Source organism: Anguilla anguilla, chromosome 8 (genome assembly GCF_013347855.1).
Source record: "Anguilla anguilla isolate fAngAng1 chromosome 8, fAngAng1.pri, whole genome shotgun sequence".
NCBI classification, from domain to species: domain Eukaryota; kingdom Metazoa; phylum Chordata; class Actinopteri; order Anguilliformes; family Anguillidae; genus Anguilla; species Anguilla anguilla.
Genome location: NC_049208.1, coordinates 20804177 through 20820265, shown reverse-complemented (window position 1 = coordinate 20820265; position 16089 = coordinate 20804177). Strand labels below are relative to the sequence as shown.

General features: G+C 38.7%; 1 protein-coding gene across 2 annotated transcripts in view; it reads right to left on the bottom strand.

Moving 5' to 3' along the window:
* LOC118234689 (corticotropin-releasing factor receptor 2) overlaps positions 1-9167 on the bottom strand; it is an 80134-nt gene extending 70967 nt beyond the window's left edge. The window contains exons 1-3 of one of the 2 annotated variants that reach the window (XM_035431405.1): positions 8748-9167; positions 8467-8626; positions 6922-7000 (exon numbers count right to left, since the gene is read on the bottom strand). In XM_035431405.1, the coding sequence (XP_035287296.1) occupies positions 6922-7000; positions 8467-8508 (121 nt within the window). In that variant the 5' untranslated portion in view covers positions 8509-8626; positions 8748-9167. The remainder of the gene's footprint in view (positions 1-6921; positions 7001-8466; positions 8627-8747) is intronic. The other variant, XM_035431408.1, reaches the window with a different exon arrangement.
* Between the last annotated feature and the right edge of the window lie 6922 nt (positions 9168-16089).

Sequence of the window (16089 nt, the reverse complement as noted above, 5' to 3'; positions counted from 1 at the left end):
GTTACTTGAATTTACCTTTGAATTTATTTTCCTCTGTGCCTTTCCAGGTGAAGTTCACCATGGGGAGTTTGCTTAATTTCTGTTGGACCTGTAAATAACATTAGCTCTAGCTATCCAGATAGCTGGATGGCCAAATTCAGGTGCTCCGGGTGAATGGGCGGGGTTGAAGATGAAAAAGGAGACTTCTTTGATTGTAAAAACAGGACCACAGCAAGGCAAAAAAAAACATCCTGAATAGTAGGTCTTTAACAAAACCATAACAAAATCAAAGAATATTAAATAAAATTGGGTTATATAATTCCAAGACACAGTATCTGATGTGTCCACAGGAGGAATAATGAGAGTTCTGGTATGACATACACTCATTTAGATTGGCTGCAATTTCTCTCCAGTAGTTTTTTTTATCTTTGATGTGTTCTTTGTGTACCTTGACTTTCTTGATAAGTCATAGCAGGTGAATTTACTCAATTTGATATTTGCTTCTTGAGTGATAATCTCTCAACCCAACTGTTTGATAGAAGATCTAACTTAAATAAACTGACTTGATCTACTGCACCTGGGTTACCTGGCAGGAGTTCCCTCACTGCTCTGGCCCACAAATGCAGGGCTGGCTCTAGGCATAGGTGTCACAGCCACCTAGGGTGCCATACCTTGGGGTGGAAGTAGATTTGTGTCAATGTCTACAAAACACTATGTCAGCTAACTAAAATTTCATTGTACAGCTGTGGCACTAGTACACACCTCACCATACTACCTGTTTAAGGGAGTTTGATTTATTTAAAACAACAGCTGGCATGCCTTCAGCAATTTAGCAAACAAACACCCCTACAGGGCCTCTTATCCCTATCCCCACATCACTGCTAAAATCATTCTAAGCTGCTGTCACACAGTTTGTTACCGAGCTGATGGACAAATCCTTCCACCCTGGGGAAGTTGTAGCATTTCAAAATTGCTGTCAAAAGAAATTGTTGCTCTCCTAGGTAAGCATGCAAAAAAATAAAAATAATAATAATAATGGAAGCATACGTTTTCCAAATTGAGCATAAGCAGTGATGTGAGGACAGCATTTATTGGGGGGAAATTGTATTCCACTCAGCAACAAGTTCTGCACACAATTCAGCAATTGTTCATCGGCATGATGTCTAAAAAATTGTGCACTGGCTCAGACATTTAAGTGGAGGGTTGGGGACAGGTATGTCAAGATAAATGCCTATTTGCAGTTATTGAGATAATAATTACTTATGAATGTTTCTGCAGTGCTTAGGAAGGTGGTATGTACTACTTACAGAATAGTTATACAGCTGTTTCGTAGGACCCTTCAATTAAGTTATTTAAAAATATGCACTGCAAAACCCTGTATTACTAAATTCCATAGAGCAGATATAATCTTAGATTTCATCATATAAATCTATATGTATACACCTAAATTGATGTTTTTCAGAGTATACACTTCATATCAATTTTTGGCTGGACCGCAACAGCGGGGCCAGCCCCATAAACGTGGATGTCTGTGAGTGAGTTACTGATTGATGAAGTTACACCATTGGTCAGCCGGATGAAGTGTGTTAGGTCCAGCCATATACTAGGTTTTGACCTGGTCTTGTTATATTATGTTTTTGGAAACTGTTTTAGGCAGATGAAAATTCTGTCCTGAGATTTTATATTCCGGAGTATATTTGTATTTAATTGAGACGGCGCTGTGCACTGACTTGCATTATCTGTCAAATTGCTATTTTCCCATCAACCCCCTGAAAGCATTTACTCCAGTCATGCGTGAAAGTGTTTAAATTACTGAGCAAAGGGGGATGTTTTAATTACACTTTCAACATTTTTCATAGCTCAGCAAAAATATAATCACATCCTGTATAATCCCCAATACACACCCAAAAAGAGAAAAAAAACAGGCAAATAAGTGGAGATGTTCTGAAAAAAATGGAGACTTCACTGAGCCCCATTAGATAACAAAACAGATTACACTGTAGCCTTATATTCCATAATACTCATAATAATGATAATTCTCTCTCTCTCTCTCTCTCTCTCTCTCTCTCTCTCTTTCTCACTCACTCTCTCTCTCTCTCTCATTTATTTTATCTGTCAAAATGATTATTTTAATAAAAGATAGCCAAGAGAAAATAAATGCCATCTGGGCGCACATATGGCTTGTGATAGCATCTATTCTCAGCTCGAGCTGATGTTTATTGGATTTTCCTGTCATAAAAGTGATGCTGTGTTTCAAAGTATTCATTCCAGCCAGTCATAAAATGATACTGAATAGTATACTGGTGTAGTCAGCACTAACAACATATACTATAACACCCTATTACATCCCAGAATATTCTTATAATCGGGGCCACCAGTTTGTATTAATGTCCTCCCACAGGAATTTAACCCTATTTACTTTACATGACTTCATAGAAATATCAGCATGACACACCCCTTTGGTGGACAGAAGAGTTGGACACACAGGGAGTGGAAAAAGATTTGGATTTCACCGGTGTTTGTTGTGGGCTGAGCGAGAGAGAGTCTGTTCATAGAATTAATTGAACCAAACAAAGTTCTTCTCCCATCCCCATCACGGGGTCCAGGTCAAAAACAATAAAGTAAAATAACGAACTAAAATATCCAGAACAAAACGACGTAACAGGGAAGCTATGCAGCTGCTTTTGTAACTAAGGCACTTTCTGCTGAGGCTTTTGCTCTCTCTCTGCCTCGCTCTCGCTCTCTCGTGGGTCCCTGGTCTCAGACCCCCACTAGGAAGAAAGCACACTTTAAATACCTGGACTAATTAGAGATGCACTCCTGGTGCATGTGCCTACTTAACCAATATCTGAGACAAGCTTAACTTGAAGCTTGTCCATTACATGCAGGCCATTCATGTGGTATGAATCATAGGCCTACACAAGTTATTTGTTTTGGATTAAAGTAATACAATCCTTTTCCTATCCTAATCTTAGCACTTGACCACCAAAGCAATTTCTCACAGATGTTGAAAAACTTACACACGTGGTTTGACTTTATGACTTTCAATAACAAAAAGCACTTGGAAAAGAGCACACATAATTGCCCCAAGGACTCTCAATAACATACATTGTATCCAACACATCAGATATCATCCTTGCTATCTTGATTTATGAAACAGTAACAGGGCAGTTCACCTGTCCTTGACCTGACTGGTTATTGTTTTAAAAATAGGAGTGGTCCCCAGGAGTTAAATCAAACTCAAGCTTTAGTGTCTTTGTGTGATGCATAATAGCAATGACTGTGGCTTGACTTAATTGTAGTCAGGGGGATCTGTTAATCTCATTTTAAATTTCTGAAAGACAATGCACTAGATTGGTAGAGTGTGTCATTTCATTTTCTTAAGAGAAAATACAAGCCTGTTCAATTTGGAAATGTCTATTCTTGCAATGCTCAATGAATTATATTTAAAATATCTTCTTTAAAACAACATGAATAATTAAATACATAAATAAATAAATAAACCGGATTAAATCGATTGCTTTACTGACTGCTATGCATAGAATAGTGACCTATAGTTCCAAAGTTGTTTAAATAGGTGTTGGTATGTTTTAGCACCATGTTTTACACGTCTTCCACTCTGTCCAGTGAGTTCAGTCTCATAGCTATATATGATTGAAAATGAATTGTTGGTGTAGATGTGTAATAAATCCAAGAGACACTTTTGTTGAACTTGCTTGCTGCTCTCTTTATTAGCTACACCTACACACAATACACCATGGCTAACAACCCTACTTCCTGTTCCGTGTTGGCGGAAGTGTATCCCGTGAACCCTGTCGCTAAGCAACCATGACAACACATTCTACAGGAAGTATGTTACAAAACAGATGAGGTAGAGATTTGTTTCATTGCAGGGTCAGTGCGTCCATCTCAAACCAAGGGAACAGGCTCACTTAACATTCATGACATCACGCTTTGAAAGACTGTTGAACAAATGGGTGACTGGGTACAGTACGCCACTTCCTGTACCTAAGCTACTATGATTGTGTTTTCCTTCTCTGCTCACTAGGCTGCTTAGAGGACGTTTGCCAAGGGTGGTCTCTAAGGACACCTAGGCCTAAACCCGATCTGGGAAAGAGAGAGTGAAGGTCTGAAGATGCAGGAACACATGGGGAGACGTACTCTCTCTCTCCAGTTGTAGTCACTACCAATGGTAGTGGCTTACTTCAAACTCAGAGTAAGTTTGTTATCCTGCAAGTTAGCTAATGAAATTACATCCACCACAGGATCAGTTCATTTTCTGGCCTTGCTATCGTTCTGCAGCATAGCAACAATTAAATGCGCATTGACTGTGACAGCAAACCTGCACTGAAAAGACAAAAGAACCCTTTCGCCGTATCAGCAAGGAAAACCAGAACGAAGATTAGCTTCCACAGATAGCCTGACCAAGTGATGCTGCCCAAGCCAGAGTTTCCTTGGAAAAACAAGCCACGCAACTAACCTTTCCAATTTACCCTTATTTACTACTTTAGGATTTTAACTTAGTTGTTTTTTTTTTCATTTAATAATTTCTATTTTATTAAACCTCATTGTCAATCTGATTATAATTTTAATAAATGTTTGAGCTTATAACCTCCATGAATTCACACATGATGAGTTATTGGTTATTATTTAAATATTTAATATTGAAATTTGTAATCATGTCTTGACAATTTGTTTTGAGACTGATTAATTATGAGACTCATACTTTTGCACCATTTAGTCAAAGGTATTTCCCCTACATTATGAATTTTATGAAACATTAATTAGTCTTTCTGACTGGAAATTCAGTATCCAGTCAACAGCCACTGTAAACCCAGACATTGCTTTGTTTAACATGAAACAGGACACCAGACATTCCAGACAAAGACCAGACTTACTAACTTTAGCATGGGTACCTAGAGCAATTCCCCCTTTCCACTGTTCATTGCTAGAAAATGAAAATCTCAGCTTTCACGCAGATCACTTCCCACTCAAGACTGCAGAGGTGACTTTGCATAACTGTGAAAAATCACTTAGTGATCAGAACATATATATTTCAGAGATCCACTGTGGAAAGTGCACCTCTCAGCTGCCTCATAGCCAGGTTTAGACATTACACTGTAAACTGATGCATCCAAGTAAAGCGCTGTTGAAGGGTGGTAGCTTCTCAAATTCTGGATAGCATTTCCAGGTTGGTTTGAATTTCCTCTCTGAGTGCTCAGCCTGAAAAGACTTCAATGGTGGCATGTAACAGTGAGATTAGAATGAAAGCCTTGTTTGAACTGTATCAGCTCATGCACATCACATACTGTTTATGGTGTACTTGTCAAGCTATGATCCAGTCTCTGTTCCTGGTTTTGCCAGCCCGGCAAGAATGTACTGGCAAAGTACAGCAGGAAAAAATGTTGCAAAAATAAAAACAACTAGAGCTTCCTCTCTTACAGTCTGAGCATATTCCAATATTACAAATAATCAAAAATAATACACTTTGGGGTACTTTTTCAGCTAATGATTGACTAAGAATTAGGAATAATATTGATACTGTCTCCCTCTCAAACCCCAACAGATGCTTCAGTGGAACTATTTTCAGAGGAACTATTTTTGCTACACCTTAGAAATACAACAAATCCATAGTTTGATTTACTTTATCATGCACAAGGATACATCACTTAGTTAAAATAACTAATATTTTTCTTGTATAAATCACTGAAACATTGAAAATACACAATTTTATCTGTTGGGACAGCTAATTGCTACTATTCACACATTCACAATAACCCTGTAAGCTTTTGGTGATGTTGAAATTCCAGTGTTCTATAGGCCTTTATAGGTAAGTGGCTGGTGGCATGGCAATAAAAGGAGAGGAGAGGGCCTTATGATCTCCTGACAGAATTTTTAAACGGGTCCCCACAGGCCATGGAATGCCCACCCACCCCCCACCCCCCAAACAAAAGTCATGCTGGATGATAGAATCTGACCGCAATCTTGAGCTCAACCTGCTTATTGGCTATGACTGAGGTGCTCTACAGTACATTCCCTCAAAGTACTCTTCACTAGAATATTTCTCCTTCAATCTAGATAGATGCTACAGCAGAGCTCATTCAGAGTCTTTCTCCTGTAAGAAGCTTGGCAGTAACCCAAGATGACCCCACTCTCCTTCTCATCCATATAGCCTCAGTGGGTCAGGTGTGCAGATTCCATCTTTATACCATCCAAGAATCTGCTCCTTCCTCACCTGCAACCCTACGGTTCCTAGACCAGGTCTGAGTATTCTCATGCCTGGATTATTGCAATTATTTTGTCAGCAGCCACCCTGTCTGAGTCACTGAGGCCCGAAAGCTAATACAGAATTCAGTTGGACGACTTTCCTACAGTGTTCCCAAGAGTGCTTATGTCACACTTAATCTCACTTCACTGGGCCTGTTACAACTCATAAATTCAAAACCTTGCTAGTAATCTCTAGGGCAGCAACTGGAACAGCTTCACCAGTCAATCAATGTAAAATCCTATCTCTTGGCCAGATGCTTGTTCCAGGCACAATACCTATCTCTATTGCCCCCCTCCTCCTCCTCCCCAATGGTGGAATAAACTCTCCACAGTGGTCAGCACAGCAAAATCATTGGCCATCTATCAGCGCATACCGAAGACCCGTTTCATACCACATCTTCTCATAGATGTGATTTGTATATTCAGATTTTATTCAGTGGTTCTTGGTTAGTATAGCAAACGTCCACTAGTGATTTAATGATGTTGCAGCTATATTCACTGGTCTGGCAATGTTGCTAATGTTATCAATCAGTTTCTCCAACATGGTAAATTGCTCTGCTTAATGAATGTAATGTCAGCTAATGTAAAGCATGGTGATTTGAAAGACGGCATGCAAATATGATCTATGATTGATATTTTTTTACTAGTGAATAGATTTATGCAACACTGCATTACCTGTGACATTGTAGAGGGCAGAGAGCGCTTCACAGTACTTTTGGAGCAGTGTAAGCAAGGACTCACACCGTGTGCCGGGCTGCAGGAGAAAAGATACAGCAATACTCAGTTACCTTGACAATTTGCCAGTCCATGGCACGCTGGCACATCCCTGGATTATCTAGCCTCTTATGAAACAGCTAATTCAAAATAGCAGCACGAAACCAGGCTTGTATTGGTCCCCTTTGTTAGTACCAAATGAAAGCATTCAAATTTTGTGCTTCTAGGGATGATTTACACATCAAATTTCTCAATCCCCATCCACCTATGTGTTTTCTGAGGATGTAGAATAGCTTCAATGTCTTTCTTTAAATCATTTGTAAATACTTGTATCAGGCACAGAGGAAATTTTTTAGTACTCAGTGTGTTTGAAGAAATATGAAGGGACAGATATTGCGAGTCTGGTGTAATGTCATGGAGTGTTCCCACACTCTCTTCCCCTAGGGATGCTTTTCGATTGCTTTCCCATGTTATCTTCTTTGTTTTGTTTGTTTTTTTCTTTTCTGAAGGAGGCTGTCAACAAGTTATTTACACATATTCAAACATACAGTATTTCTCAATATAAGTAGTCTTAAGGTGACCTAAAACAGTAATATTCCTGTCCAACTTGTGCATTATTGTAAATTTAAACAATGGGATGATTTATGGGATTTTTTTATATAGGAGTTGTTTTGGGACAGTTCAGTTGCAGACAGAAGAGATCTGCTGTGTTGTCACTGCATTTGTTGAAGTAGGTTATGATAATTAATTCACGTGTGCTTACACAGTGCTTCCACTGCTATACTTGAGACAATAGTTTAAGCACAGTCCAGTTTCACTATTCACAATAATCAGGATATCCTTTGAATATCATTTGTTTCAATAACATTGTGACATAAACTTGTATAATTTCAGATTATTTTCATAGCCAAAGAAAATTATTTATCATAAGGGGAACATTGTAAGAAACAACAATAGGATCATTTCTATCCTGGCATTGTCAAGATTTTCCTTCTTTACTATCATGAGTACACTATTTGTCTAAGCAATAAATAAACCTGATGAAACCTGCCTAGCCTTATAGGGTGTAAAAAAAGAAATAAAACATTAAAGTGATCTTCTGTTTTTTATATTATTTTTAGTGCTTTTAAATGGTGATGGTTAGAGCTCCACATGATGTTACAATCATGAGAGAATTGACAGCCACCCACAATGCATTGCATCAAAAAGAAAACTAAAGAATATGATTAGGATATTTTCCCCTATTAACTGCATACACTGAAAAAGTGAATGATATCTACCGACTCCCATATTTTCACTTGAACAAGGGAAGGTCATGAGTGACAAACAGATGATGCAATACAATCATGTATAGACACATGACTTGAGAATGGGTACAAAATAACTCTGATTTCACTGTGAAACTCTGCTGCACAGTTGTATTGTGTGCTGAGAGAATGACTAATTATTGATGATTCCAAGGATTTCAAAACACTAACAAAGTGAAAATGTGCAACGAATACTTACATACAAGAAAAGCAGACAGAACAAAGTCTTTGTGATATTCATGTTGTCGATGAGTCACCTCTTTCTATTCTCTACTTCCTCATAATCCTTGTAATCCATTGAAGATGATGGCAATCAGCTCAGTACCAATTTATCATTTTCACCATTTGGAAAGAAGATGCTAGACAAAGGGGGAAAACACTTTCTCATCTATCAAACCAAGCTTATCATGACCAGTACAGTATACATTAATGTTGACAAGGAGAGCTTATTACAGTTCAGATTACACATGAACCACTCACGTGTCTTCTGAAAATGATTTAGAGAAAGAACAGGGCACCCACATATCAGTGGAATGCATCCTACAGTCGTTTTTTTCTGAGCCGTCGGTTTGTCCTGAAAAGTTTCTATTCTTCGGTGTTGTCCTTGTCTTGGTCTCTTTGTACCTCTGAGGCTCTGAGATGCCCAGACGGACTGGAGATCAGCATATGCTCAAGCTAAAAACATTGTTAGTCCAGATATGCACGCGCGCATCGGCGGACATGCACCCCTTTATGACAAAGTGGCTAACGACAGTTCCAGGGACCATTAAGCCAGTCTCGAAGTGCTGAGCACCATTTAATGCCGTGCGTGCCCCTTCTCCCCTGCTCAGCCAGGGAGAACAGACGGCCCGCTGATCAGCTCTTCTGGCCTCTACTGCCACGTTCCAATGTCCAAGGTAACTTAGTCTTTGCACTGTTATTTTATGGATTTTTCTTTTTTTTCCGCTCTTTTTTTCGCTGTAACCCTTTGAGCAGCTCCACTACTGGGACTGGCTGGCTGATCGTTTCGACAGCTGAGCTTGATATGCAAGGCTCTTGTCCTGCAGGTTTAGGAGCTTTGTCCTCTCTTGTAATGTGATATACAGGCTGACACAAGGACAGCCTGGGAAAATGTAGAGGCAGCATGCAGTGGTGAGAGACAGTGCAGAGCTTACTGAAGATTTACGGTACTACATTTATATCAGGAGAAGGAATTTTAAGTTCAACTTTTTTTAGCTCTTGTTTGAGGCACATAAGTTTATTAAAACTGTTATTTATTTATTTTATAGAAAATAAAGCAAATAACTCTTGTCAGAATTCTTTAGAAGCACAAACAGAATGACTGATACCGATAGGCAAGTGTTTACCACATGTTCATTCATTCCATGTACCACATGTGCAGTCGTAAATGTGCCTTGCAGCTTACTGTAGTTCTTTTCTTATCTTATTAAATTTACTGTATGAGATTTTTTCCAAAGCTAGCATGAGTCCACAGTTTATTTTCCCCTCTATTTCACATACTATACTGGTAGCAAAGTACTGTATGAGGTGGTGCTCTCAGTCTCCATCTCCATGTTCTTCAGGCGTTGAACAGTTGTCCCAGTGCTGTCTCGTAGCAACCTTAGCCTAATGCCACACACGTTGTAATTCACACACATGCACACGCACAAGCACATACACACATACACACACACAAACACACCTTAGTGTGAAAGTATATATCCTGCAATCTTTGCAGGAAGAGGTAATATAACCTGAAGATGAACTGATTAAAACGATGAATGTAGAACATGTTAAAAGATGGAGTAGATAGTAGATTGCAATAATGGTTAAAAAAAACTGTTTTTCCAGTCTCCTCTTTTGCATTACATAAGAATACAAAAAAGCTAGAAGAATACAAAAATGGCTAGTGACCCAATAGATAGCTGGTTACTGGACAGTAACGTATGATCAGTATGCCTTTTCTTTGACATTGGATTGAAAAACACCTCCATCTAATTTGAAATAGTGATGTAACTATTTGTAGTTTAATATAACATGCAAACCAAGCTGGGCTATCAATTAAAATGAAGACAGTGTCATTCAGAAAACACTGAGGACTATAAAAGATTGCAATTATTATGTTTTTTTATGGCCAAGCAAAAATCACCCATTGGCAAGGAAGGACTGGGATCGGCATGTAATCTATCAATATCTTCATTTGATGAGAACCACAATTATAAATGAACATGGTTGGCTGTGACAGTATGACAGCTCAACTTCCATATATAGTTTTGTTTGCCATCCAAAAAAAATACTGGTATATGAATATAAAATCAAAATCAGAATCATTGAATCAAATTTATTTTTATAGCACATTTCATTTATATTTATTAGCACATGCCACAGTGCATTTAGCCGACAATAGCCTAAATCCTCACAAAAGCAAGCCTAGGGTGACAGTACTGCATCATAACAAAATAAATATCACAGAGCTGTATTTTTGTTTTTCATCTCAGGCAACATGAAACTAATACATTCTGTTACTGATTTTCTGTACGTAGCTGTAGTTTTAATGGACCAGCAGAGTTGAACCATATTACAGCTGAGACCCACCTGTGTCCCATCCACACTGCTCTGTGTCTCTTCACTGTCTTTTTAATGTCAAGAAAAAGCCACAAATCAAGAATCTGATTTGAAACTTCAAGGCTGAATGACCCTTGTCGAGCCACTGTGACCAAGTACTGGAGATATTACCACCCTATTCCATTCATTCTGAATGTGCCAGATTCTTTCACAGAAATAGTAGGCCTGATCTAATCAATAGACAGAGTTGGGATTTCATATCTGTGAGTCAGCCACTTGGCAATTAATCTAACTGAATTACAGAAAATAAGTAAATACGTAGACAAACACAGTTCTCAGCAGTAGGTATTTCTGGCAAAGTCTGCATCTTGAGACTAATATAACCAACGCCTTTACAGATCAAACCCTATATGCCAGCCAGATCCCTCCGTTCTGCTACCTCAGGATGCCTGGTACCTCCCCCTCTTCGCACCTGCACTTCCAGAACACGTCTCCTGTCTGTTCTGGCCCCACGATGGTGGAATGACCTCTTCGTGGAGGTCAGAACAGCTGAGACACTGACCCATTTCAAACGACGACTGAAGACTCACCTCTTCAGGCTGCACCTCTCCCCATCCCTCCCTACCCCCCTGTAAATGACTGTAAGCTTAGGGTTGTAACTTGGCAGCTGTTTCGTAGGTGACTTAGGTGCATTAACTGTCTTAACTACTGCTTGTATTTTTTCCATAGACTGCGTTGTTGCCGTTCTCGTTGTGTTAGTGTTAATCAGTTTAACCTTCAGGGTCCAAGTTGAACTATGCGCTATGCGGTTGTTCCCTGCACTTGGACCGGTACTTCTCTCTAGGGTTTTCGTCATACTTGTTCCTGGTTATGGTTATACACTTTGTTGTACATTGCTCTGGATAAGAGCGTCTGCCAAATGCCTGTAATGTAATGTAATGTAATTACTGTATTCTCACAAAACTGTAATCTCTTATTTTTTACCTGCATTTTGAAAAATATACAAAAATGATAACAATATTGAATTAAAATGTAATGCTGGGTGCACTCTGAAAGCAAGCTAAATTAAAGATATTAGTTCATAGACCGACAGTACTGCAATAGTCACTCCCATATATTGCATAATATGTATTCTCTTATTTCTAAATTTCTATACTCTCATTTCTATATTTCAGTAATTTCACTGAAAATTGCACAGGAAAATGCTTATTTAAAATTTTCTTTTTACAGATATTCAGAAGGGGCTCGTAAGGTAAGGGGCTTGTTGCCTGGGCTTTTAATGGTTTAGTTTAATTTCAACATTTTTTTCACTGTGTACTCGAAACTCCTGTCAACAGTGTCTTATTCAGATGTGTCAAATACACTTGAAAAGTATGAAAGTAAGAACCGTACAGTGACCATTGCCTCCTTCACACATTTGCATTCAGAATAGACTGCTGCGGGGAGACAAACTACAACGATCAGAATGCCATGAGCATTGAATGAACCCTGGTATGTCTTGCTCGCACCTACTGACAGTTTAGTGGTGTCATGACAAATGTTTGATTCTTTCTGTGAGCAATTCAGTCATTAATATCAGCAAAACAATATCATAATCATTGCATCATACATCATCCAAGGGCAGTTTGGTGTGCAGTGAAGACTCATTTTTAATGTCTTTATTAATCTGTTACTCCCAGTCTCCAATTGAGTGACCGAAGACACGCCTCGCTCCTCTAAGCCTGCCTATAGGTCACAAACAATAGCAAATGAGGAAAATATAGAATTGAGAACTTGAGAACAAGAGAAGAGGAACCAGGGCCGTTGCCTCTCAAACTTTGCAGGGTAACTAGCCCTTTGTGAAAAAAATATGTTCACACACAGGTCCTTACATATGGGTCACTTGTTAAACATCAGAGAATACATGTGAATTAATCTGTGCTGTCTGCTTTATACATTGTTCAATAAAAAACTCATCTCAATCATGGTTAGTATGCTTTTGTTGTACAAAAGCAGAAACAATAGTCTGTGATCATGTCAAGCTTAACCTATATGCCCCTTCTACAAGAACACATTGTTTAAACTATTCAATTAAATTATTTGCGGTCATTTCTGTGATACTGATGTTATTTTTCTGATATGAAAAAGATTCCTGGGGAATATGTCTGTGTGTGCTTTTGTCCAGTGTCAAGTGTCTTATTTGTCATAACTGTTAGCTAAATTTGGCGGTCAAATTGCAAGTTTAGCGAGTTAGCTGAGAAAGAGAGCAAAGAGGAATCCTAGCTACAACAATGCGTATCAAAATGCCTTATAAACGCAAAATGTGGATCTCAGAAGAGAAAAGAGAAAACGGACCAGGATAGAAAGGCAGACAAGTTTTCGGAGTTGGATGGTTTTTTTAAAAAGCAACCACCTAACCTTGCAAGTCAAGCGTGTCAACAAGTCTGTCTGACCACGGATATAATCAGCAACCTTCCTTGCTCAACTTCTGTCATTCAGGGTATGTTTTAAAACTGAGATTGTGAACACACACTTCATTCTCCAAACTTGCAAAAATGCTTATTGTACATTGTCCAGTAACCTTCGGTGTGTGTAGTCTATTGTGGTTGTTATGACATTGCATGTCACAGTAGCGACAGCAGAGACCTGTTTAAATGAAGGAAGCATTTTTTTAATTAAAATGAATCAAGAATTACCTGCAGAGCAGCATCGGACAGGAGACACGGAATGGGTTGACTATAGGCTATTTGGATGAAGGCTCATCGGATCCCCGTCAAATGAGTGGGTACATAAAGTTCTTTTCAAAGGGATTTGAATTTGGTTTCTGATGGTGCTAGCCTGTTATAGTTCGAATTTGGCCACTGCCATGTTGTTTTTTATTTATAACAAAGCAGCAGTGCTAAATGGTAAACCTTGATCATACTGTAAAATTTCACATAAGGATAACCATAATCCACATGTGTTTCTTAAAGGGTTATTTCACATTAAAGGGTTAGTTTTAGACCCAAGGCCGTCAAGCTACTCACCACGAATTAGGCCTATAGGACAAACTGGGGGCTCAAGCTCTCACAACTCGTGTACGCCACTGGCTTTGTTAGCCAGATAACATTGATGTTGAACAACGGCTGTGTAAATATTATGATCAATAAACAACACAAATGTCAGACCAATATCCGTGTTTATAGAACGCAGTGTATTTTTTACCTCCATTTTGCCCCCTCCCCCCCCCCCAATCACAGCAGTCTAGATCCCGGACTGAAAGGAACTGTAAACAAAGGCAATATATTTATTCAAAGAAATGGGGTGGTTGCTTGCAAGCATCCAGGGGCATAGTAAGCAAGTGGACAGGGGGCAAAATTGGAATATCCAATATTGGTTACCGTTAAACTTGCCTATCAAAGTGATTTTATTTTCATGTGTATAAAGTTGAATGTATAAAGCAACCTGGGACCACAAGTAGGTGTTCTGCAAAGTGCATCGGTTACTTCCAGCTTCAACATGCTGGTGTAATTTGCTTGTAAAACAGTGCATGCATGTATTTTTTATTGTTTATCATTTACATTTAAATGTATTTTAGTTTTACTTTTTCATTGGAATCTACATGCATTATTTATGTCTCTGCGTGCATTCTTAAGTCATTTTCTGCATGAGAGCAAACACTATTATAAACATTGCAATAGGCTAAAATAATTGTTGTCACAACATTTTTTCCAGGCCATTTAGATGTTGAAATAATGTATGGGATCAAATACTGAAAGCACAGCATCTGGATGCTATGTGCACAATGACAGGCTCTTGACTATTTCTGTGCTTCTCAGCTAAAGTTAAAGTCAAGGAGTATCTGACACTTCACTGGCATCAGCTTAAGACTTAAAATTATACTATCCTCAAATGAGAATCTGCATCTTATTCCAATTTGTGAATATTTAGTAGCCCTTTTGTTGTTGCCAGTGAATCAGCCAGCAGACCAAAGCACAAACTGTATAAACCATATGGTGTTACTGCTGAGCCAAGTTGAACAACAGGACAAGCATTGCTTTGTGTAGAAAAATGACTGTTGTTTTAGTCAATGAAATACCATTTTATGTAACATCCTTTGATATCCTTAGGTGAGCTAAATAAAAGTAATATTATATTACAGTCGATAACTAAATCTCTAAAGTAGCTCTAACATTTGGTTACAAGATAGATATAGGGATTTAATTAATGTGTATATTATTTTATTACATTCAGTGAAAATGTATTGTAACTTAATTATTGCACAAAGCAGCAATAAATGCTTGCATTAAGTGTTACCTGAACCATATTAGCATAAAATCAGTGAGGTTGTTAACTGTTTTATTTAAGCACACTGTGGATGAGTTCCGTCATGCATAGTGATGTTCTTGATAAAATGTATAGTTGTCTCAATGTCAGCTGTGGTCAAACCTGCATTTAATTAGAACTCTATTTTAAGGTTCGCTATCCGTGGTATTGTTAACTTATATTTGTAGCTTCCTGGCTTATTGGAAATGACCTGATCGTGCTGTGAACCAGCTCATTAGCCGTGCATAGGTATGTTGCAAGACACATATTCGAGTAATGTTAGGTTTCATCCACTAACAAATGCCCTCTCCCTCCTATTCGTTTGTAGAGGTCCGTAAACTGGGGCGAGTGCTCACAGAGGTCTTCACTAGTCAAGGTGTGGGGGGCCTTCCCAGGGCCTGAGGTGGACTACGGGAATGGTAAGTAGAATTGTCCTTACGCCATCCGAGGTAATGTTATTATATACAGCAGTCGTTGGTGTAATTTGTTTGACTAGGTTGCTTAACTTTTAGGTTGCTTTGACACGCTACTGTCTTGCCTCTTTATTAGCGTATTATCGCACTTTTATTTAATGTATTAGTTGCCGCTGTCGCTCCAGTCTCTGTAACACAACACTGTGGTGCTTATCTTCCGTGTTGACATTATACTGCACTGGTGCTTGTGAGAATCTGCCCCTGTACACAGGAACTGGGGCATGGAGCTTGCGGTCAACGTCTCCTTCCGCTCCTCATCGCATTATCGTAGGCTATGTCATGCTGTCACGCCTATGGTGCCTAGTGTTACCTGTCTTTATTCAGCCAACATATGTACATAACATTTGCATTTATCAATTTAACAGATGCTATTATCTAGAGTATTTATGCATACAACAAGGTAAGAAGAATGGTAGTCTAGCTAGCATTCATAATGATTGCATAGCAATCAGAATTCAGTAAATTATCAGTAAAATCTACAAATGTGCACACTATTTACTGTTAACTGTCACAGCTCCAAA